This window comes from Zeus faber, assembly GCF_960531495.2.
Source record: "Zeus faber genome assembly, chromosome: 5".
Lineage (NCBI taxonomy): Eukaryota > Metazoa > Chordata > Actinopteri > Zeiformes > Zeidae > Zeus > Zeus faber.
The window spans coordinates 11,354,856-11,379,384 of record NC_137192.1 but is presented as its reverse complement, the minus strand read 5'-3'; the positions used below and the strand labels follow the sequence as shown (position 1 = coordinate 11,379,384).

At 46.2% G+C, this 24,529-nt stretch overlaps 1 protein-coding gene across 1 annotated transcript in view; it reads left to right on the top strand.

Annotated features, from left to right (window-relative positions):
* The window catches only part of slc25a26 (solute carrier family 25 member 26), a 60,316-nt gene that overhangs the window by 12,788 nt on the left and 22,999 nt on the right, over positions 1-24,529 (top strand). The window contains 4 exon segments of the mRNA XM_080001609.1: positions 405-509; positions 668-715; positions 18,791-18,835; positions 23,626-23,695. Coding sequence (XP_079857735.1) covers positions 405-509; positions 668-715; positions 18,791-18,835; positions 23,626-23,695 — 268 coding nt within the window.

The window sequence follows — 24,529 nt, the reverse complement described above, 5'->3', positions numbered from 1 at the left end:
GTCTGTGAGAAAACACAGGGTAGCCTTATGCACGGCAAAAAAGGGCACACTAGCGTATGGTTCCTGCGACAATAAGTGTCAATCCTAGCTTTTAACTCAAGAAGGAAAGCATTTCCAGGGCCATTACTAATGCACATTTGTGCATGTCTTTTATGTGCAAATATTGAAGACCCACCTTTTCAGATTACACCTGGACACTATTTGCACTGAGCTGTCTATGAGGATCTCTTAAAAAACTACTAACCTCTCTTTACCTCTACTAGTGCTGCTTATTTCTGGGTGTGACTGTGATCTACAGTTGGTTTGATACTGTGACAAAATGTACTTATTTTATGTTGAATCTTGTTGCTGTTGCGCATCAGCCTCACCGTTAAGATCCTGTCCGTCTCTGCTCGGCCCTGTAGGTGGCGTGCCTGATCCGGGTGCCCACAGAGGTGGTGAAGCAGAGGACCCAGGCCTCTCCGTCCTCTACCACCTATCAGACGCTTCTGGCTACGCTCAGGGAAGAGGTGTGAATAGGAGCTCACACATCACCAAAGATGCAGCACATTTGATAAAGGCTCAGTTGAGTTGAGAGACCTGTTGTAGCAACTTCACTGTGTGTGTGTGTGTGTGTGTGTCTGTCTGTCTGTCTGTCTGTCTGTCTGTCTGTCTGTTCCCTGAGCAGGGTGTGCAAGGTTTGTACCGAGGCTACAGGAGCACGGTTCTCAGAGAGGTAGGAGTCTATTTTTCCCTGTTCCTCTGCATAAACAAACGTCTTATGTGCCACAGCCGTCCAAAATCCTGTCAAAACTGGCAACCGGCTTCACAGTGACACCTTGTCTAAGAAAATCTGATATTCAGGTGACCATAAAGTCCTTCCAGTGTATTCTCTTAAAAAAAAAAAAAAAAAACTATTTCAGGAGCCAGTGTTGAAAACAATTACTCGAGTCCTCCAAGACAGAGGAGTGACTTATTTTAATAGGTGCAAGGAATATTGAGGCTTTCCACCAATCTGATCAGAGGCGTTTAAATTTCTCTCGGGCTCAGTTTGGGGTTGCAAATATTGATGTATGGGCTCTTTTTTTCCTTCTCGCTTTCATCTCATTCAATTACTTGTGCAGCGCGGGCTCCCTCCTATTGGAGCTACGGCTGATTAATTAATGCAATTAGTGGCGTTATAAATGCAAAACAAAACGAGGATAAATGAGCATTGAGCCGCTCTCCCTTGATGGGTGCTCAGCTTTTTGTAATGAAATGGCCACGCCGGCTCTTTGATTCATGATCTGCCGTTTAATTGCACCTGCCGCGCGTACCGTGGTAATCCCCATCCCGGTCCTCCATGCATGGCGCATACCTGGCAACTTCAGCTAGAATTGGAAATGATAACAAGAAAAGTGCAGAAGAGGTATCTGAAGGTGACACTCGTCTTTCTATTCTTCTTCTCCTGGATTTGTTGGGGTGGAGGTGGTGGTGGTGGTATAATCTAGTCCCTGACCGGTGAGGCGGTAGGCTGTACTTATTTTCTGCCTCACTAAACCGATGTTATTGAGGCAAATTCCATCTGGACAGCCAGTGGGGGAAAAAAAAGGACAACAAGACACTGTGATTTCTCTGAGGGGCTGTGAATAAATGAATACATTTGGAGGCCGCCGCGCCACTCGTATGCATACTAACTCCAGCAGATGAAACACGGCGGCGGCAGGGTTTTCGTCGCTGGTGCGGCGGGTGAGGAACGGCCCCGCATCCTCTGCAGCGATTGGCTTTGACATGTGTCAGGAAGGTAATTCATTTTCTCTACCGCCCATCTCCCATCCTTCCACCAGGCGACCCTGTCAGGATAACTTTGTTTATGTGTGGCGGGCTGCACCGTGCCCCGCGCCATACACACATACACACACAGTCACTGGCCGGCTAATTGGGGTCCTCTCAGCGCTGTATATTGTAACGCAGCCTTCAGACGCGCTTTCTGATGGGTCCGATGTTACACAAACGAAGTAGGGCAGCGGACAGTGCAGGGACTGCACTGGGAAAGAGGAGGGGATCTCTTTCAGCCAGTGTGCCTCCGTCGGTGGTCTTTTCGAAAAACAGTCTTGGATTTAGCGCAGCACGTTCCAGCAACACCCTCAAGTACTATCTAATAGGTATCTAAATCCTTTTTGCCTTAGTGCCACATTAATCTTTCCTTTTGTTTTTGTTTTTACCTTTTAATCTGCCTTGTTGTCTACCAAAAAAACTACTACAGTAGGTTTCCTGCTGAGCGGTCCCTGTGTGGGCTCTGACAGAAAAGAGAATGAAATAAAATAAAATGGCAATTAAGTCAATAAAGTGACTTTATTTGGTCTAAATAAAACAACGTGTAATTATCATCCATAAGATCCCCTTTTTTTTTTGTAAGAACCCTTGCTTCAGGGTTACTTTTTTGTTCCTACCCAGTGGGGGCCCAGTCTAAGGTGTTCATATAGTCTGGGTAATTGTGGAACAACATTTATTAACTAAAGCATTCATACTTTTCAAATACTTAATGGAACATATTATTTATTTTGTTTTGGCACATCAGCAATAATGACTTCATGAAATGTCTAATGAATGAAATAATGAGAGAACTGAATAGTAAATGACTGTTTTTTAGGGCTTTTGTTTAGAATTATCTATTATCCATTATTTATTTATTTATTTGAAGTTCGTGATTTTATGATCCCACCTCCTACAAAATCGAAACCGTTCAACTCCCTTTAGATAGTTCCACATTCGCCCACTAGATGGCGCCCCACACTTGACAGTCCCCGCCCGGGGTCCCTGCATCAGGTTTCCTGCTTGTTGCCCTTATCTGCTCGGCTGCCTCAGAGCTTCCCCCTCCTCTGCACCTCCCTCCTCTGCAGACCGGCTTTTTGACATTTATGAACGGCAATCACCTCTGTGGAAATTAAAGCTTTTTACTTTTTGATGGAGTGCCCTACATATTTCTTTTTCTTCTGCTCTAAAACGGTCAGATGTAATCTAGGATTTGATGCCAACACTGGCAATTTTCAGAGTGAGTAATGAGCTGGAGTCAGGTTATTAGATAGCAATTTAGTGCATTGGTGGTGCGGGGGCGCGGCTGTAAATGAAGCTGACACGCTCTGACACAGCGGACTGATGCACCTGGAACCAGCTTTGATTGACTCCACGGTAGCGGACCTGCCGGGCCTCTCTTTCATTTCTTCTGGACACCTACTCTTGGAGCCTCGTGCAGTCCTTCTCTCTCTCTCTCTCTCTTGCCCCTCTTCCGGGGCTCAAAGCAGCTTTATTCCAATAAAATTCCTGTGCTTTCGTACACTTAAGCAGGTGAGCACGCAAGGAATAAGCGTGGCTGTGGGTGAACGGTGTCGGTCTGACCGTGGGACGGTTAAAGTCACGTCTGCTCTTCATTTGGCGCGGCTTCTCTCCGACAGAACGTCTGAATCCCCACGACTCACGCACACGCACACACACACACCTCAAAACAGCTGGGTCATGGCAACAGGGGGCACAAGATCTGACAACCCCAGACGGGGGCTTATGAAACACCTCTCCAATGTCCAGACTTCACCCTTCCCCACCTCCTCCACACCTCTGCTTCCTCTTTGTCGCTCTCTCTCTTTTCTCTGTTCACTCCATCAGTGAGATACATGCCGCTCACCACTCGCCACCATCACCACAAGTTGTCCCAAGTAGAAGATAATGGCCGTTTCTCAATACCAAGTACGCAAAGTCCGGACTTGTGGACTTTGGTAGTTCAGACTTGGTAGTTCAGACTCGGGAGTACAGACTCCCGGGGACAGGAGGACGCAGGGCGGTCATTCTGCGAAATGCATTTTGGGATACTTGGCTGTCCCAAGTCCACACAAGTCACCACCGATGCATCCTCGATAAAATGGGCGGAGCAAGTCCACATCCGGGCGTTTGGACTGAACTTGGCTTGATGCGTACTTTGAATTGGAACAGGACTGATGACATTTCACAAGTACACAAGAGCACAAGTACAGACGAGAACGCAGATTGAGAAAGGGCCATTGTCCCTCTATCAACGTTCCTGCTCTTTCTCCTTGTCTTCCTCTCTTTTTCTCCCGCGTTCACTCACATACATCTCCCTTTGTCATGAGGCATTTTGGCCCCTTCGGGGCCCTGGTCTTACCTCCACCTCAATTTGTTTGAATTCTCTTGTTGTTTACCTTCCTGCTCGGGCTCAGTCACACCAAATTATGCTCAGTGTGTTCATGACCCCAGGCACAACTGTGACTGGGGGTTTTTGAATTTCCAGGCAATTCTTCTGCTCCATTCATCACCATGCATATTTTTAAGTCCACATGCTCTACTGTAGAGTTAACCTTAAGGTCAGGCTCCAGATAGCGTCCGTGTTTCAGCTGTGACGCAGCTCGGGCCGGGAGTCGCTCTCATATCCTGTCCCGCTGCACGCCTATCCATACTGCCTGGTATTTACACACCCTCCTGTGACTTTACAGACTGAAATCTCTAAAGCAAAGTGACAGTGGAGGTATTTTAATTCATATTTTAACTTCCATCAACTACATCTCATATCATCCCTCATCATTTGCCCTTCTCTGATTCTCATTTTGAGTATTTTTATACGGATAGTTTATACCTCTTATACCTCGGCGGCGGAGATGGTGCTTATTCTGAAGTTCAGTTTGGTGTAATTGGCTATTGGCAACATGTGCTTCAGGTCCTAGCTTATCTGTTTCTGTGATCATTGAGGAGAAGCCGTGGAACACCTGTTGACCTTTAACGTTTCACCCGTGACTCGACATCCCACGACCTGACACTTCACCATTTTTGTGTGTGCGTGCGTGCGTCTGAAAAGGAGAACTGAAAATTAATAAATGGGGGAGGCCACAAGGGCCTTCTCAGAAATGCATTAGCCATCTGGGCGTACGAAAGGATTGTCTGGTGTCGGCACATATTTTGAGTCACTGACCAAGAGGGGTGGAATCTGAATCCTTCAACCCCATCAGAGACAGTTGTCATCAGTGACTAAATCTACATTTTGGAGCTCAGTGAAAGAATTAAAAATTCTTCCTGTTGAACTAACCTTTTTGGAATCCGGAAGGAGTAAAACTCTGCAGGGTGCCCCCTTTACTATTTTTTTAACACTGGAAAGAATCGTTGTCATTACACAGATGAGTTTCTCCTTCCGATTTGTGCGCCAGTGGCCCCACTTGGCATTTTCAGGGGTCAAGCAGACCTTTGTCAGACGAGTCAAACCCTTTTTCTGTCTTTTTCCGGCAGATCTTTTTTTTTTTCCACTCTTTCTCTCTTGTTCCTGTGTAACTGCACGGCTGCTCTACGACTTTACCACACCTGTCACGGCAGGGAGTCACGGTCCACTCTGACCGCCGCTCCAAAAGACGGATGGAAGTGCTTCTCTTTACAAAGGCTAAGCTGAACCTGTCGTTCACATTATCATTGTGTGTGTGTGTGTGTGTGTGTGTGTGTGTGTGTGTGTGTGTGTGTGTGTGTGTGTGTATGTGTATGTGTGTGTGTGTGTGTGTGTGTCCATACACCTTACCGTACAGTCCATCCACAGAGGCCCATGAAGCCTTGCGCTCCCCTCACACACACACTCCCCACGGGACGGCCGCTGGAAGGTCCTCTCTGGCTGAGTGAACCCCACCGGCCTCCGTAGGGTCAACAAACGCTTTTATTGATGACTTGCACAGTCGAGCGGACAGAATAGCTCCCTCCAAACAGGGCTTCTTGGCTCAGGGCTTCCCTGTGAATTGGCTGGAGCACAGTAACCCCCTCTCCGTGATGCATTGCAAGGCTGTGCCACTGAGACTCATTGATCAAATGCTCAAGTTGAGTGCGCGTGTCCCTCTAGTACTTCAATAAGCTCTAAAATCCATCATTGCGACCCTGATTTGTAATGCAGGGACTCTGTATTTGTACAAGGTGGGTGTGCGTGTGTGTGTGTGTGCGTGTGTGTGTGTGTGTGTGCGCGTGTGCGTGTGCCTGCTTATTCGTACAGACCAATATTTATTGCCAGTTATTTTTCCAGGGAGGATAGAGCTGTTTGTGACAGTCTTTTTTTTTTAGTTGCCCCCCCCCCCCAGTGTGTGTGTGTGTGTGTGTGTGTGTGTGTGTGTGTGTGTGTGTGTGTGTGTGTGTGTGTGTATGTATGTGTAGTTTGATTGCCGGTTGCCGATAAACGTGACCAAGATGGCAGCCCCGTTGATCAGTGAATCTCAGGGGGCGGCGTGGCTGTTCTTGCTTCCCACAATTTGAAGCAAGAACAGTCAACGGACGTGTTTCTAATAACAGAGATCCCGCCGCCGCCTGCCGAGGGACGGTGCCTGTGACGGTCTACGTGCATTCATTGAGAGATGATGCTGGGTAGGATGTGAGTAAGGATATCAGAATATCAACTGCATGTCTAAACGTATCCATGTACAATTGAGATACCTCCTGCTACTTTAGTCGTACAGAATGTGATACTACTAGAGATACTTCGGGTTTATTTTGTGGACCCTTTTATTTTGTACTCTGAAAAATTGGATCAATTCAGCTCATTAAAATTGCTTACATTCGTAAAATATTTATTCCTTCACTTAAATTTTTAATTCAAGAAAACCAAAAGAAAATGCGTTTAAAGTCACTGTAAAGCAATAATAAATTTGTGTTCTGAGTTTGTCACACCACAGAAAAAAATTAAAAAATCAATGATTTGATGAAAATTTAATGATTAAAAAAAAAAATGTGTTATGAACAAATTTTAAAAATCGGCATGTATATAAAGTTAGGTGTCAAAACCCTGAAAAAAGGCAGTTCCCTCTCCTGAGACGCTGGGGGCGTGTCCGCTGAAGACGCTGAAACCACGGCCAGTCGCGTTAATAGTGTTAGACGTTTACATTGGAGTAAATTCCATGTTTAAAACTTCTGCTGAACCAGTCCTGTGTCTAGTTGTTCCCGTCAAAGCACCGCTGTCTGGCTGTGCGACTCCCCGCTCTCCGGTGCCCCCTGCTGGCCCCTTCCGCAGGCCAGGTCGGGGCTCCACGGCCTGCTAGCATGCAGCTAATGCTAATGTACATTAACTTACATTAAGCTTACTTCACCACTCAGATGGCGATGCTCTGATTCCGACCTGGCATTTATGTAGTGTTAGGGGAGGGGCCATTCCAAGTATGACCGCTCCTCGTCATAGAGTCATGATTTAGCCCCGCCCAAAATATCCGGACCACAAAAATGGTGAGAAACAGTTTGACGGTCTAACTTCACAATTCAGCGCTGCATGTCTTCAGAAAATGTTTTTTTACATGTGTTTTTTTTTCCACTTTCTAGCATGTATAATGTGTTTGAAAGTTGAATTGAATTCACTTTACAGGGACACTAACATATCAAAGCACTGTACTATCTGTGATTTTGTCGATTGAGAAACGGAACCAGAATAGTTCCAACAAACCAATAGTTTTAGTGCAAGTGAACAGAGGCATTAAGGTGTCACTGTACCACAGGAATGTCCACAGGGTATATAGCCCCATCAAGAGCAAAAAAAATAATTGGCCTCCTTTTTTTTATCCCCCCGAAAATTTAAGGAAAAAAAAGCTAGAATTTTCTACGGAAGACTTCCGCGGCTCTAAGTGTGATTTAGGTGCACCGTCATCCGAGTTAACAGGCCCATTACAAAGCCATTGCGTCAGAAGAGACCCCCCCACAGGAGTTAAATCTGTCATCAAAACGGCATTAACCGTCGAAAAAGTGCACGATGCCCTCTAATTTCCATGTCCCAACACTGGGGGCGGAATGAAAGTGACAGTGCGCAGTGGGTGAGAGGGAGGGGATAAATCAGCGCCGCGCCGTAGCCAGACTTGGGTAAGCGGCCTGTAATTAGAGGTTAACCTCACTGCTCTCAAGCAGCACCGCCACTTTTTCATCGGAGGAAATGTTGCTCTGCCCCCGTCCCCCCTCCTCCCGTCCACACTGGTTCTCCTCTCCTGGGCCACGGCATTCTTCACTTGGATGGATGACACCTTTCTTCTGCATTAAGATGAGGTTCAGCTGTACGCCGGACAGTTCCCCCCCCACTACAGCGAGTCTGAATTCCAATGGTTTCTCAAAATGGCCAATTTTTTGGCAGAGATTCCGACCGGGACCCGTCCCCTCCTACCACTATCCTGCTGTGAACCAACAAAGTGTCAAGGGTGTCATCAGGGGTAGAAAAGAAACGTATCGCCTCCATTCACATTGCTTCACCCGAATGAAAGGAGGCCAGAGGTTCAATCTGATATAGGCTTGGAAGTTGTGTTCAACGCATGTCGAAATGAAAGTCTTAGCCAGACAGTTGTTAATTGCTGTTATGTACAGGTTCTGTTCTTAGTACAAATCGGAGCGAATGTCTGCAGTTTTTTCAAGGTAGTATCAAGTGACAAACCTTTTTTATAGCATTGACATTTGGCCAGCCCTTATTTCTCTCAGAGCTCTCAGAATTGTGCTCTGCCTTACGTTCTTCTGCCTTCTGTTGAGTTCTGCACGGATTGATCAGGTCCATATAAGGTTGATGTTCTCAACTGTCTCTCTGTGTGTGTGTGTGTGTGTGTGTGTGTGTGTGTGTGTGTGTGTGTGTGTGTGTGTGTGTGTGTGTGTGTGTGTGTGTGTGTGTGTGTGTGTGTGTGTGTGTGTGTGTGTGTGTGTGTGTGTGTTCACTTTCATTATCGCCGGCCCTGTCACTGCCAATATATACTCACCATGACGCTCTTGTTATTTCCAGCTGGGCTGCTCTGCTTCCTGATTCCCAGCTGATAAGAGCATTGTGTTTGTGTGTGAGAGTGATGGAGACGGAGGGAGAGACGCATTTCAGTTTGGGCCTTCGGGCTGTGAGTGGTTCACTGGAACGCCTCCGCTCGGTTTTATTCCTCTGGGCACATGTCCCAGGGAACAGCGAGTGAATGCGCGACGTGTGTGTGTGTGTGTGTGTGTGTGTCTGTGTGTGTGTGTGTGTGTGTGTGTGTGTGTGTGTGTGTGTGTGTGTGTGTGTGTGTGTGTGTGTGTGTGTGTGTGTGTGTGTGTGTGTGTGTGTGTGTGTGTGCGTGTGTGTGTGTGTGCACCCACCTGTGTTTGGGTCGAGATCCCGAGCTTCATGATAATTGGACCTGACCAAACCCTTAACTTGACCCAGTACTCCTGTGTCTCAAACCACGGACTCAATAAGTTATCACCTCATCGTTTGCGCATAAGTAAAGTTCCTGGCTTACAAGCTTCTGTTCGAGTTCACCCAATTCAACCCGAAAATGTACTGTGGATCCCACAGAAACATGATTGGAGAGGCAGTTGATACAAGATAAAGGATTAAATAGGTCATGAGGTGGAAGAGAAGGTAACAATGAAAGTTTCTATTGAAATTTGCAGTTTTTTAATAGCTTGGGGCGAGGCTCAAACGATAGATACTGAGGTGATAATGTAAATAGAATTAAAAGGATTCCCAAGATGGAGTCAAATGAGTAAATTCATGCGGCATTATTTCTTATGTCACATGTACGGGCACAGAAGTTCACGTTCACGTTTACACAGTGGTAAGCAGTGTGTTGGAGGTGTTGGGTTTTTGAGCAGTTCCGGCCCACACCCTCCTTGGTCGTAGCGGGAGCCTTCGGCATCAGTCTCACCCCCTTCTCCCGCTCCTGCCCCCCTTTCTTCCACTCCTTCCCAGCCTCGGGGCCCTAAGGCGGCCATAGATCTCCTCCTGTCAGCAGCTAATTGGTTGACCCACAGGGCATCCTGTATCACACCACACCGCCATTCATTGGCAAACGTGCACTCTGCCATTGATATCATCTGTCACTTGGCTCTGACAGATACAGTTTGTCATGTGTTCAACCCTGTGAAAGTATAGGACGTGATATTTTTTTCAATATAATATAATTGGGCTGGCTTGAATTTTTTTGTCTTGTATTTTAGCGTGGGAAGATTAGGACGTTAGACCATGCACGCTTCCATGTGTGGCAGAATGTGCCCATTGAGAGGCAAGATTCCAGACGACTATGAACCAATGATTTTACTGTGGCAGGTTGACCGTTGCTTTCCGACTCCAGTATTCTTTCATTTTTGTTCCCATGCAACAAGCTACACCTCCATCTCTGCTGCATTTAACAGTCTGGCAGGAAACAGAACTCAAACGCAGGTGTCCATCGATGAGGGTGCGCATGTGCTTTTCCCCTTTGTTGCTTTGTCGGGCTCCTTGCATCAGGCGTCCACCTTGAAGCCGCGGGCTACACAACGCACCGCACCGGGTTAGGGTGGAGCGGGGAGAACGCCGGCACATTATAAATATTATTCTGATTTTTCGGGGAAGCATTTCTCTCATGTCAGTGGAGTTACAGTCTTGAACGGTTGCCAGCATACAGATTCCAGAACAGCCCCGAGCCCCTGTCTCAACTCTGCTCTCTTTTCTTTTCCATCTGTCCTCTTGCGCTGTCGTTCTCCCTTGTTCTACTTTTCTGCCTGCCCCTCTTCCCACCCCTAATGCAGTTTACAACAAGTCTTAATTTGTCATGAATATTATTGCTCTCCGCAGACATTCGTTGGCTGTTTAGACTTATGGGGAAACTGCAATTTGATTGGCCAGTGAGAGACGCGCCGGCGCTCCCGCCTCCCCATTTTGGCTTGTTTGAACATAAACATACATGCTCTGCGCCGCCTTCGGCATTCAAAAGCTGTCAGGTGGAATTCTTCAGCAAGTGCATTCCCACTTGTTTTTAGTTTGTGCCGTGGTGGGAAGATGGGGGGAGTGGTTTTGGGTTGGCGGTGGGGGGTGGGGGGGGGGGGTGTTGGAATGAGTGATTGCCAGTCACGTCAAGCTGAAAGCTCCTCATGGCTTCTCTGCAAAAGCCTTAAAGGGACGTGTGCCAGAGCCTCGGGATGCAGAAGGGTCCGTAAAACAGTGTTCAATCTGCTGCGGAGGACTGGTGTGTCATTAGGTTCAGGTTGGGGTGTGTGTGTGTGTGTGTGTGTGTGTGTGTGTGTGTGTGTGTGTGTGTGTGTGTGTGTGTGTGTGTGTGTGTGTGTGTGTGTGTGTGTGTGTGTGTGTGTGTGTGTGTGTGTGTGTGTGCGACCGTATGTGTGGTTGGACTGGGAGAGCGTACTGGGGTCTGTTTTCTGTAATCGGGAGAGCAGCTCTTGGCTTCCGCCAACGAGCACTATACAACCACCAAGAGAGAAGTAATCTAAGCCAGGCTGCCTCTCTCTCTCTCTCTCTCTCTCTCTCTCGCTGTCTCTCGCTCTCACTCACTCTCTCTTTCCCTGTCTCTCTTTCTCTCCCTCCTGTGAAGTGTGAGGCCAAACACAGGCCCACAGTGTCGGATCAGGCTCCCTCTATCGATTGACTTTATTTATATGTTTGTTTATTTATTTTAAAGGCCCTGAACTCCCTCCATCCCTCAGGGCTACTTAGGTGCCCCCCACACACACACACACACCCACTGACGATACCCCCAGGACCAGTCTGTTAGAATGTTTAGACAGGCAGGGGTGCGAGGATTTTGGTCATCGGAACAGGTGCCGTAGAGGGTGGACTGTCACCTCTGTGACGTGTGGTCACAGACGTGCAGAGGTGTGACATTAGGTCATGTGTGAAGTGACGCAGGTCATGCCTGCAGAACACGACTTCAGTGTTTGGAAGCAAAACATAGAAAAAGAAAAATCAACGGTACATCACACGGTTGAGGTACGGAGGTGTTGATCAACTCCATTGGCTTAGAGATGCAGGCCAACTTGGCTCCTTGTGTGTTTTTGTACTGGGGTTTTGTCCAAGCTCAGACATTGCAACACACATCCTTGTCTTTCTCTGCCAGCAACAAGCCAATGTGTGTGTATGCATATGCATGTGTGCCTTCATGTGCGCTTGTTGATTTAGAACCTTTATTCAAGGCAACCCTGCATGGCCGTTTGATTCATGGTTAATGCGTATCTTTTGTTTTATTGTTGTTTTATTAATTTTTTTGAGGCGTCCTGTGTGTGCACTTGCATATCTGGACGGTGTCTCAATCTTGAAAAGTACATGAGCCGCCAAACCGGTTGCACACACAGAGACACACACACACACACACACACACACACACACACACACACACACACACACACACACACACACACACACACACACACACACACACACACACACGTGTGATTAAGGTTGTTCTGTTGATACACTAACAGCAAGACTCGTCTAACGCCACCTGTCTGACTCAGAATATTAATGGCTCTATCGACCATAAAATAAATTAGAAACCGATTCCTATCTTGGCCTTTTATGATTGTGTCACCATTGTCAGTTTGGAGAAAGGGAAGGAGGAGGAGGAAGAGGAGAAGAAGGAGGAAGAAGAGAGAGAGAGCGAGAAAGGGAGAGAGAGGCTAGTGCTTCCAGCTTGCAGCCCTAGTGCATTAACAGGTAATAAATGTGGACTTAGACTAAAGGCTGGACTCCGCCTCACCACTGAGTTGCTGTCTCATATGGTTACTCTGTGTGTGTGTGCGTGTCTTGCTCTTCACATGGCCGGCAGTGATCCCTCATTCTGAATAGGACTGCTGCTAATCGCTTCGCCATCTGACTCCCATCTGTTTCCACCTAAATTTCTCTCCTCTTTTCTCTCTGTCTCTCTCTCTCCGACAAGGAAGCGTGTAAAATGCAGCATAACTCCAGTGAGTGAGTCAGCCTGTCAAATCCATCCGTCGGTTTTATTCCAGGCAAACACATAGAAACTGAGAAGAAGCCTTGTAGCCAAATGATCTAAAATACAAATTCAAATACCATGTCATACTACATGGGAGTCAATGTGGAGAGAGAGAAAAAGTTGCAAAGCCGTCCATTGTTCTCCCGTCCCAACTAGAACCTCAGCAGTTGAGCACCTCCCATCCACATGTATGAACACCACTGATGTTATGCCAGTATCCTATATCTGCCCTCTCACACAGCCACCGTGTACCTCCACCCTGATCGCCAAATCCCTTTCTAGTTTCTTACCTTCTAAAGAACCTCCCGTCAACATAGTTTAATTAATATAACAGAGAGCGACAAATGGAAATACCGGTCTGGAGACAAATGACAATGAGCTGAAATGACTGAGTGCTCAAACACAGCATAGAACCTCTGTGTGATATTTACAATAATAAACGGTAACTTTCCAGTTCTCGAATGTAGTGTTTTCCCTTTCCGTGCACCTAAATTAAGGTTGAATTATGTGTGAAAAATCAGTAAGTAAGCGTTAAGGTAAAAAAAGTAAGCATTCTTTGAAAGCACCTGTGTAAGATTTCTCATTTTAAATGTCATCAAGTTAATCGTCACTGCAATAATACACCAATACAAACAAGTTGTGAAGTGAAGATGTGCTTCAGTTCACATCTGTGTGTTCTGCTGTAATTGGTTTAACCCGGGGCCTGATGTTCATATTACCTGTAATTATACAATAAAACTCCACAGGAAACGAAATAATGGGTACAAACAGAGGATGACACCACATTTATACATTCATCTTACACATTTCCCAAAGTAACCAAGAGCATAATTGGAGACACTGGAATGTCTCTTTTAGAGAATAGGACCTTTTGGATCGAAGAATCGAATCTGCTGGTTGAGTATCTGGACATTAGATCTACCTGTAGTTTTGGAATTTCTAACTTTTTGTATCTGTCTCCTTCCTCCTCCTTTCTCTTCTCTTCTCTACAGATCCTCATTGGTATGCAGGGGCTGCGCTATGACCTATTAAAAGTCATTTGTCAAATTGCAGCCAACTGGTTGGTGCTGCAATCAGGCTCAACGTGAATATATTTTGACATGTGTTTTTCCTGCCCTCCGCTGAGCGCCTAAGGACCTGTGACAGCACCAGGCCTCTCTGAATACTAATACTGTTGGCACTAATACAGTTGGTGCACACACACACACACACACGGACACACACACACATACACTGTCAGCGGAGTGACACAGCAGGTTAGCATGATATAGTACCTGACAGTCATGGCAAGTGGCACTGTCAACGTTGATCACACACCAACATGTCCCCTAACAAACAAGCTTGTGTGTGTGTGTGTGTGTGTGAGAGTATGTGTGTTTGTGGCAGTATGTGTGTACACAAAATCTATTACTGCACACCACCAGATTATTTCAGAAGTGCAAGCAACCCTACAGTACAGCATCTCAGAAACACACACACACACACAAACACACACACACACACACACACACACACACACACACACACACACACACACACACACACACACACATGGCGGCAGGGGAGCAGGTCCATGTGAGCAGTGGACTCGCTATGTGCAATAGTGGGATGGCGTCCCCGGGGGCTGGACCACGCAGATGTTTGTGGGCCTGGAAGCAGATGCTGCTGTACAGCTCTGGAATGAAGGCATTTGGCTGCCTTACAAGGCTGCAATGATTTCATATTTTATTTTTCACTTTTTAACCTTTTTCAAGAAAGAAAAAACACACAGAAAGACATTTTAACATTGCATCTTTGGTACACGATTTCCAGTAAGGCTAGTGCTCAAGTAAAGATTTGTAGTCCATGACTTTGTCTGTGTTTTGGGCGGGTTACATCACAAGTCACAGAATGCAATTCAAAAACTACTCACTGCAGCAAGAGGCATGCCGCGCCAACGTCTACAGAAACATAACACAAATAGATTCAACTTTTTACCTACTCTGTATACTCTGCTCTGTATACTTCAAACAAGGGAAGCACTTGACCAAAAGCAACCACCAGGCAACCATGTCCTCAAACACTGTTTTCTGTATACTACACACTGTGGATCAACTGGTGTATAGTTCTTCTTTTCTGGTTTTTCATCATGTCTTTTTCCTCTAAAAGTTATTTTTGTGGTATACTGCTGCCTTAAGTGTAAATAGAGCATTGTGATGGCAAACTGCATTTTGCTCATTTGCCAGCGCACAATTGATTCTCAAGAAATAGTTCCTAAGAAGTACTCCAGCAGGCCAGCCACTCCTGTTTGAGGCAAAATGCTTCACAGTTTTTACTCCAGAATGTTGCACTCAATGGAAATCGAATAGAAAAGCAAATGGAAATACTCTGCTGGACTGCATGTTGGCTGAGTCACTATTCTAGTGCCTCAATCACACTAAATATCAGCAAAATGAACATTCATTTATACGAATGATACGAATTATACGAATTGATGTAAAATCTCTCTTCGCTGAAACATTTGCTTCGTTAAACAGTGGGATATCCCGCAGCTCTGGAACTGATCATTTCTGCTCCGTTTCTTGTTTAACATTTTTTGTTGTTGCTGTTGATCTCTGTGGCGTGGGACCACTGATGTGCGACATTCTAAAAACATCAGCAATGTGTTAACGTGTGTGTGTGTGGGTGTGGGTGTGGGTGGGTGGGCGCGCTCTGCTCTTTGCTGCGGTGGTTTTGTCGGCTGACCGAGCGGTCACAGGCACAAGCTCACCACCAGCTCAGGCTGACTTGGAAGAAAAGCCTCCATCAGTTCCCGTGGACATAAACACACCGTTTTCTCCTGAAAATGTGCGATCTCCATCCCGCCCCCGTCCTCCTTCCCCCGAGTTCGACTTGGAGCCTGAACTCCTGATGTCGCTGTCGTGGGGGAGACTGAAGGACCCACGGAACACTCCTACGTCCCGTCATGTTCGTTGGGTTTTTCTAAAAACTCTTCCGTTTGTCTGGGCGGGTGCGGACGTCATGATGTTTAACTGCCATGCTCTGGTGGCCTGTTTGCTAGCTGAGCGTAGTATTTCCCTGGCTGCTAGGGTGTGACTGCATAATGTGCTCGACCCAGCACGACCACTTCCCTGCACATCTGCGACTCCTTTGCTGCACTGGGACGCTCTGGAAGCTCTGTGATGACCGTTGAACCATCTAGGTATCTGTAGAGCATCCGTGACCTGTGTGACAAACCAATAATGCTTTTTAGTCTTTTCACTGGTATCGCATCCTCATGAGACATTAATTCGCGATACATATAATATAAGTCATCGCCTAAAGATTCTCACCATATTAAATCTAAAATGGGAGATTTATTTGGAAAAATGAAGACTCGTCTCACTCGATTTAAAGACCTTCTCATCTACCTACCACGTTTCACATTGCAGACACACACACCCAGCTGGAATTTGCCATGCACACCAGACCTGGTTTTATTTCCGCATACTGGGTGTGTGTGTGTGTGTGTGTGTGTGTGTGTGTGTGTGTGTGTGTGTGTGTGTGTGTGTGTGTGTGTGTGTGTGTGTGTGTGTGTGTGTGTGTGTGTGTGTGTGTGTGTGAGTGTGTGTGAGAGTGTGTGAGAGTGTGAGTGTGGTTTGTGTTTGCCATCTGCCCTCCCATGACTATAAAAGGCTTATCAATATCAATCTGACCACATGTGCCACTAAAGCGTTCTTTTCCCAGACGAGTCTCTACTGCTCTCTGACACACACACACACACACACACACACACAAACACACTCTGTGCCAGAGGCCGTCAAACCGAGTTGTAAATCACTCCAGGTTCAGTCTTCTCAGAACCTCTGCAGAACTCATCTCGCTCTCTCTCTCTCTCTCTCTCTCTCTCCCTCTCTCCCTCTCCTCTCTTCCTCTCTCTCTCTCTCTCTCTCTCTCTCTCTCCCCCTCTCTCCCTCTCCCTCTCCTCTCTTCCTCTCTCTCTCTAGCCCGGCGCGCTCTCGCTTGGCGCGCTCGCTTGGCGCTCTCTCTCTCTCTCGCTCTCTCTCTCGCTCTCTCTTTCTCTCTTTCTCTGGAAAAAGGCTGAACTCATCATGGCGATAATAAAAGACAGGTGTCTTTTTATTCGTTTTGAGAGCACTCCCCTCCTCCTCCTCCTTCTCTCCACCACAGTTGGAAATCAGAACTCCATTCCTCCTCATCTGACGCCTGGATACCAGACCTGTGGCAGTTGGTTGTTTTTTAGACATAGATTTTTCTTTTTCCTCCGAGGGAATGGACTCCTGTTCATGAGCTGTCGAGATGCCAGTGTTTCCACACTGCAAGGCCGCTGTCAGTTCCAAGTACCAGGCCCTGCTCATGTCAAGCTACAGCCCCCTCCCACGCTGCCCACCCCTTGGAAAGGCTATCCGGTGTTTGTGGTATATTGTGTCAAGTTAAGAGCCTTTCATATGTGATAATTTCCACAGGTGTGTCCCTAACTGAAAACCAAGCAGCCCTATAATGATAAACATGCCGACAAATAAATAAAACCGTTTTCATATCAAGGACCCCATACCAAGGAATTTGATATGCATTACACCATTGGCCCCATTTGATAAGATTTCGTCTCAGGGACCTCAATCTGAGAAGATTTTCATTGTAAGATATGGTTTCAGTCCAAACTTCCATACCTGTCTCTAGCACAGTCAGGAAGATCACAGTGAAACTATGCTCAAAACACTCATTATACATTCTTCTCTAATGCTGCAAACTTCTTGAAAAATATGAAATATTGGTGAAGTTGTACGAATAATCGTTTTGGCTGGGGACTCTCTGGAACCTCCGGAGGGACCGCTGGCCCCAGCTTTGAGACCCACAGCAGTAGAGGGTAAGATTTCGCAATCAAAATCCAATGAGCGAGAAAAAACATGGATGTTTAATGGGGAGCAGGATCACTTGAAGACACAGCCCATGGACAGCCGTTGTGTTCATACAGAGTCTTGGAACTGCCCTTTTTTTGTCAACATCATCTGGCACAAAATATCCTGAATGCATCCTTCACTCCGGAGAGATCAAATGCTGACATTCACACATAACCATGTTTATTTTTTTATTTATCTTTTTCTCTGTTCTCTTTCTGTGGTTCCTTGCCAAGGCTTTTGCCTCTTGCCTTGGCAGAGGTTACACCGGTTTACAGTGTTACCCTTTGCTTAATCAGGCGTTTACCAGTGGCGACCCAACTTTCCTCGTCCCGCCTTCAGTCCATCGTTCTATTCATCCATCCCTCCAGCCATCCATCTGTGAGACGTAGCCTCTGCAGCTTTTATCATTATATTAGCTCTGAGCAGAGAAGGAATTCCGGGGTGGAAATGGAGTGAACCTCCAGGTGTTACTTGGAATCAACGTGCTTCATCTAATAGGTGATGGCGTCATTAGATTGTCAGGATTTTCCAGCAGCTGGCTCGGTAGGCTTGATTTCTGCCGCGAAATAATCAATCTAACAATCGATCTATCACCAAGATGGAAGCTTCTTTTGTAGACGGAATCTAAATGTCATCGTGTAGCCTCCTATGCACTCAATTAAGAGTTGGAATGTTTAAAATTTAAAAGCCTGTGCTGAAATGACTTTCCACCATATATCTACATGCCATCCTTTTTTCCCCCCTTATAAGTATTAGGGGGGGAAAAGGATGGCATGCGGCATGTAGCCGGCATGTAGTATTCTTGTCTTCCATTTGAACTTGGAACTTCTGAAATATAGTCACTTTAACCATGTATACCTCGTGTCTAGCACTGCTCTGCAAAAACTACAGTAGGTTACGCGTTGACATTGTGACTTTTGTGTGAGCATTTCAGGTGACATATTCCTCTGCACAGTGCCTTAATGTCCATATCGGAGTCCTGGAACCGAGAAACAGAGGATATTGTGGGCTTTTTGCAGCTAATCTATTCAATGCGCATGAACACGTAGTGGAATGGAGATCTGGCGGAAAACAACTTTTGAACGGGGTAGGATTCCCGGCGTTCTAAACCATTTTATGACTTTCCCACCGGACAACAGCCACAGGGGGTCACAAATGCTGTCATGTGGTAGATATATTTACATGCGCGGCGAATATAATTTTAAGAAAAATCTCCTGTGCTTTTATTTACAGATCCCTTTCTCGCTGGTGCAGTTTCCTCTGTGGGAGTACTTAAAGGTACGTACTGAAACGCCCTCCTTATATCTCTTTGACTGCCTCTCTGTTTTTTTTATTTGTTTTTGCCTATGGTTTTACAGCGTATCTTATTTCATAGTGTACGTACCCAACTCGCTCCTGTCACTCCGCTCCCCTCAGACAAACCCGGTAATTGCTGGGCACCGTCATTTACGGTAATTAGTCACCGTAATGGCGCGGTAGTAAAGTTGTAACGGTGTGCTTACGCTCTGACACATTTACAACAGCCTGGCCTCACATCACTGCAACCACTGGATATTACCCCCCGTCTTTAATGGGCCGTCACGGCAATCGTAAAGGAAAAAAAACCTGAAAAAAACCCGAACCTCCATTTGTCATGACAAAATAGTCGTGGAATAAATTCAGCGCGGCCGTCTCTCTCTGTCATCATCTAAGTTTCCGTCCATCTTTCAGATTCATATTTCTGTTCACCTTAATTTTGCTGTAAAATGTGTGTCCCTAGACGCGCTGATGGCCGTTTCTCTTTGAAAAGGCGGCTTCTTCTTGAGAGGCTGATGTCATGTCTCATGGGCGTAGGAGGTGGGCAGTCAAACATCCCATCAATTTAAGGCCCCCTTATGAGCCTGTTACGCTGTGTGTGTGTGTGTGTGTGTGTGTGTGTGTGTGTGTGTGTGTGTGTGTGTGTGTGTGTGTGTGTGACCCTTCACACTGTGCATTCAAGAGATTTGGATGTTGTCAACCACAAGTGTCCCTCTGTCCCCAACTGAATGGCCCTCTTTCTTTCCCTCTCTCGGCCATCTGGACACAGCCATGAGTGAAGACCTGACCTATTGGAATCTTCTCTCCTATCCGCTCCATCTCTTCCCTTCCTCTCCTCTCACCTGTTACTCTTCAAACTTCGTCCTTTTGTGTTTTTTTTCATGCTCTTTCTCTCTGTTTACAAGGGTCCTTCCTCTGCTCTCCTCCCACGCCAACTCTCCCCTTTCTCCCCTTTCTTCCCCATCCTGTGCTCCTCTGTCCAGCTGTCTTCTCCATGCACGGTTGTCCTGAAATGCTAACAAGGCCGTTCACGTGGAACAGTAATAATATAATGAATGGTTTCAATTTGAAAATGCTAAAGTGCTAAAAAGTAATACTGATACACGCAATATATATGCTTATTCATGTCACGATAGGCTGTATACCATCAATATAATTCAAATAAAAATGTAGTTGCTTTTGAAATTTGTTACGGCAAACAAGCCTTATGAAATGTAACACAAGAAAAAGACAAAAATAGGTGAAAAGGTGGCCATTTCATGATGCATTCTGGTCAGGGATTATCAGGATGTTTAAGCGTCTTCTCTTGTACAAAGCATGGATGAGGAACAACTCGATCCAGATGAAATATAATAAAAGAGTGAAGTAATGTTAGAGAGAGTGTGTGTGTGTGTGTGTGTGCGTGTGTGTTTGTGTGAGACATTCTGGGGATCGTAATATGCTAGGTTAAGGCCTTTATTCCAGCCAGCACAGCTGTGAGTGAGACATGGAGACAGAGAGAGATGTGTCTGAACTCCTCGTGTGTGTGTGTGTAACAGGTCACGAAACCCAGTTTGGCCCCAAAACTGTGTATGAATATATACAGTATATATACTGTATATTGAGTGCAGAACTTAAAGTCATCAAGGTTTCTTTTTAAATAACAATTATATTTCACGTTTGTTAAAGGTCACTGGGGGGCGGGTTGTGAGACCTTACCTCATCTCAAAACTGGATTGGATTCATAAAATACAACATTCTTACCGGATCGTTTGTCGAAAACAAAATGTCCATAAATCTGTTGCCTTCGCATAATTTTCCATCTGAGTCCTCACTCAAAACTATCATACCGCCGAGTCCGTGTCCCCCGTCCGGTGTTCTCCTTGCAATGAAACCAATCCAACACTTTATTAAAGTCCGTTTCACGACTCCCACGCGCAGTGGCAGTGTCTATCCCAACGTTATATATCAGTGAAAGAACCACTTCCCTCAGAGCCACATATATATATTTTTTTTTACAAGTCGTATATTTCCATTTTAGTGCCGTTGTGTTTTAATAGATGTAATATCTAAGTGGGGGATGGTCCAAGGATCAGAGGTTGGGAGTTCAGTTCGCAAGAGTTTGTAAAATCAGTTTTCTATCTAAATGTGCTTGACCAAATAAAGATAGAAAACAAGCACGCACACGCCCATCTATCCACTGTACGTCATACGAAGTGTGTGTTTGAATAGGACAAGTGCAAAATCACATACAATCACATGGACTGAAGTAACTGAAATCTTGACTGTTTCACCCCTCATGCACGCACGCACACACACACACACACACACACACACACACACACACACACACACACACACACACACACACACACAGACACAGTGTATTTGATGCACACAGAGCTACTTTCTTGTTGCCTATGAGCGACCTCCAGGTGCATAACCCTACTAAGGTCACAGAAGGTCAGAGGTCACAGTTTGTTTTTCTGTGGATGCCTCCTATTATTTATTCATGAAACGGGGAGGGAAGGAGGCGTTGGTGGGAGGAAGGAAGGAAGAGAGGATGAGAGCGAGAGGGAGAAAAAAAAATTCCCCAGCACTTGGGCCTTTGATGTGGAAAACCAAATCTCCATTTTAATCTTCCGTCTAATGGAACACACATGAAGCATCCTGTGCGCGTAGACGTGGTCTGATCTGCCTGGTGTGTGTGTGTGTGTGTGTGTGTGTGTGTGTGTGTGTGTGTGTGTGTGTGTGTGTGTGTGTGTGTGTGTGTGTGTGTGTGTGTGTGTGTGTGTGTGTGTGTGATGCGTACCTTGTGCACATTTGCAGTTGTTGCAACCCGTGTGGGTGAGAGCGACGGAGAATGTGCAACTGGTTTAACAAGCAACGGGCAGCGTCTATGAAAACACTGATAATCACTCCACGCTGTCACTTACTTGCCTTCCTCTCCAAAAAGTAAACACACCTAGCGGCGCCCTGGGTGTCCATGTTGTTGTTTTTTTTCTTTCATATAATCACTTAATATTATGCCTATTACATAGATTTACCGATTACGTCATTGCTTTAAAAATGTAATCGAAAGTATAGGGAAAAAAAGGAATTTGCAAAACACCAATTTGGAGCTACAAATGTTACTGTAAGGTCAGTGATATGACGTACTTTTTTTTTTTTTGGTTTCTGACTCAGTTATCATGAAAATAAACGTTAAAGACACGTGTAAAAGATCTCTATAAAGTACGCACAATTTTAAACCAAAAATTTAAGCTAATTCATTTTGGGAGTTTTGTGTCATAAAGACTAAAAAATGTCAGGCGGTGCAGCCGTGCTTGAGACAGTGAGGCCTTATTTGCGGTTGTACCCCCTGACATTTTTAACAAATTATTTATCTTATTATCTTTCCATTTAATAGACAATACGTGATTGTGCACGGATGTTCTGGCCCAGGGCCAGGGAATGAGAGAGGGGAGGCAGGCGAAGGCAAAACAGCGGCGGTTGGCGTGTATTTATGATAGTTTTTAAACAAAAAGGTGGCTCGTAGGTCAAAGGCAAAATGATAAGCTCGCTGGCAAATAGGGGAAAGAGTCTGGAACGTCTCCGCTTATCTGCACTGCCGCCGTAACGTGTCCGGTCTGTTGCGCTCGGCGCCCGCGTTGGTCTGATCGCGTGTCCCGCAAACACGCACCTTCCTCACTGCGGGGAAAGACAAAACCTAAATCACCTCCCGGTCCGGGATCAGACGAATCAGTGGAGCCCCCCCCCCGTTGATTTGCCCAAACCCCAGCAGCTGAGCGGCCTATCCTCAGCGGCGGCTCGACCACGTCCCCTTGGCCCGCCACAGTGATAAAACAAAATACATATTTTTTTAGAAAAACCAACACAATAAATGCATGTATCTCAATATTATATATTATTATATATTAATACTAATAGATTATTTTTTTTACTCCCATTTAAAAACCTGATTTTCCATTGAAATTGTCTTAGAGATTTTCTTTTGGTATCTCTGTATTGTAGGTGTCACAGTTTTTCCGTTTTAAAATCACCGAAACTACTTTTGCCGTCATGTGAATGTTAAAGAAGACGACACTCGCAAAACAATGATTAGAGCCGATGCTTCTGCCGGCCCGTCCGTTGTATAGATCAGGCTTTATTGCCAGCTTCTTGGCGGCATTATTGCATCTAATCTATTTCCTCAGCTGGCCACAGACGGCAGGTTTTTTATTTCGTTTTTATTTTCCCCATTTTATTGAGTTTTGGGATGAGCCCGAATCCCCATAAAAAGCGAGAAAAACAACATAGCCTCCATTTCGCCTGAAGACAGCTCTATTTGTTAGGCACCCGTGCAAACGTTATTGATGTCGATAAAAGGATTGTTTGTTTTTACGGCCGACTTAATCAGATACACCGACTTTGCTCGTCTTGGTCTCATCTTGAACTGGGGGAGCATGATATCAACCGGGGGGAGAAGGGGTGGTGGGTGGGGGGTTTGGAGCACAAAAATAGCCCTGCAGGCCGATTTCCCAGACCCCAGGCGTCTGACCTGGGATCACAATATGTTTTTAATGTGTCTGATATCCCCCAATAACCACAAGCTTTTCTCCCCCTTTCCTCTCTCCCACCTCCCGTATCGCTCTCTCTCTCTCTCTCTCTCGCAATCTCTCTTGCTCTCTCTCTCTCTCCCTCTCCTTCTTTCTCACTCTTTCATCATCCTCCTCTTGAACGTCATCTCTCTCTCTCTCTCTCTCTCTCTCTCTCTCTCTCCATCTCTCCCTCCATCCCTCTCTTTCTCTCAGACTCTGTGGTCGAGGAGACAAGGTCACACGCTCTACTCTTGGCAGGCTGCGGTGTGCGGAGCCCTTGCAGGTGCAGGGGATTATTATGGGGTGGGGGCGGGGATGGTTTTGGTAGAGGGGTGGATGGATGGGTGGGCGGGCGGGCAGGCCGCCGGATGAGCTGGTGGCCAGGATTACCAGGGGGAAATTTCAGCCGAAGCCGCATTCCTGGAGGATTCCACACAGGTTAGCTCAGCTGGCACGTCTCATCCTCACCTGCACACCAGATGAGATGAGAGGAGAGGTGAAAGGGGTAAAGGGAGGCGGAGGAGAAAGAGAGAGGAATTTCAGCCATCCAGCGAATAGAACATTCACTTATACTCCAATCGATCAAGGGGGTTCTTTAGCCTCACTCGGTTTAGATACAGTAACAGTGTCTGTCGGTCCCGTGATTTCCCAAAATCAGACCCGAGAACCCCACGGCTCGCTGTGGATGAGTATCGGGCGGGGCGGACTCAGGGATTGAGGCAGGGTTGCTGCAGCTGCGCGACCCCCTCTGAGCGCAGGGGCCTGAGAGTTGTAGGGAAGAGAGGGATCGCCGGAGACAGGAAGAGAGGGAGGACAAGCCCTGGCCAGAAGCATGGAAGGAGGAGAGAAAAAGGACAACGAGAGGAACGTTGACTCGAAAACGAAAACAAGAGCGATGCAGAAAGGGAAAAGGACCGCACATTTGGTTTCCGAGAGGGAAGGAAAGTCATGGAGATGCACGAACCGAAAGGGGTGTCATCCTTCAAACGCTGCTGGTTTCAAATAGAGACACTTTAACGGACGTGAGGTCCGGGACACACGTCAAACTTGTCATCAGACTCGCTGTTTCTCTATCTTCCCGGTCCTCTTTCAGTAACGGCCGACGGTCCAATCTTTA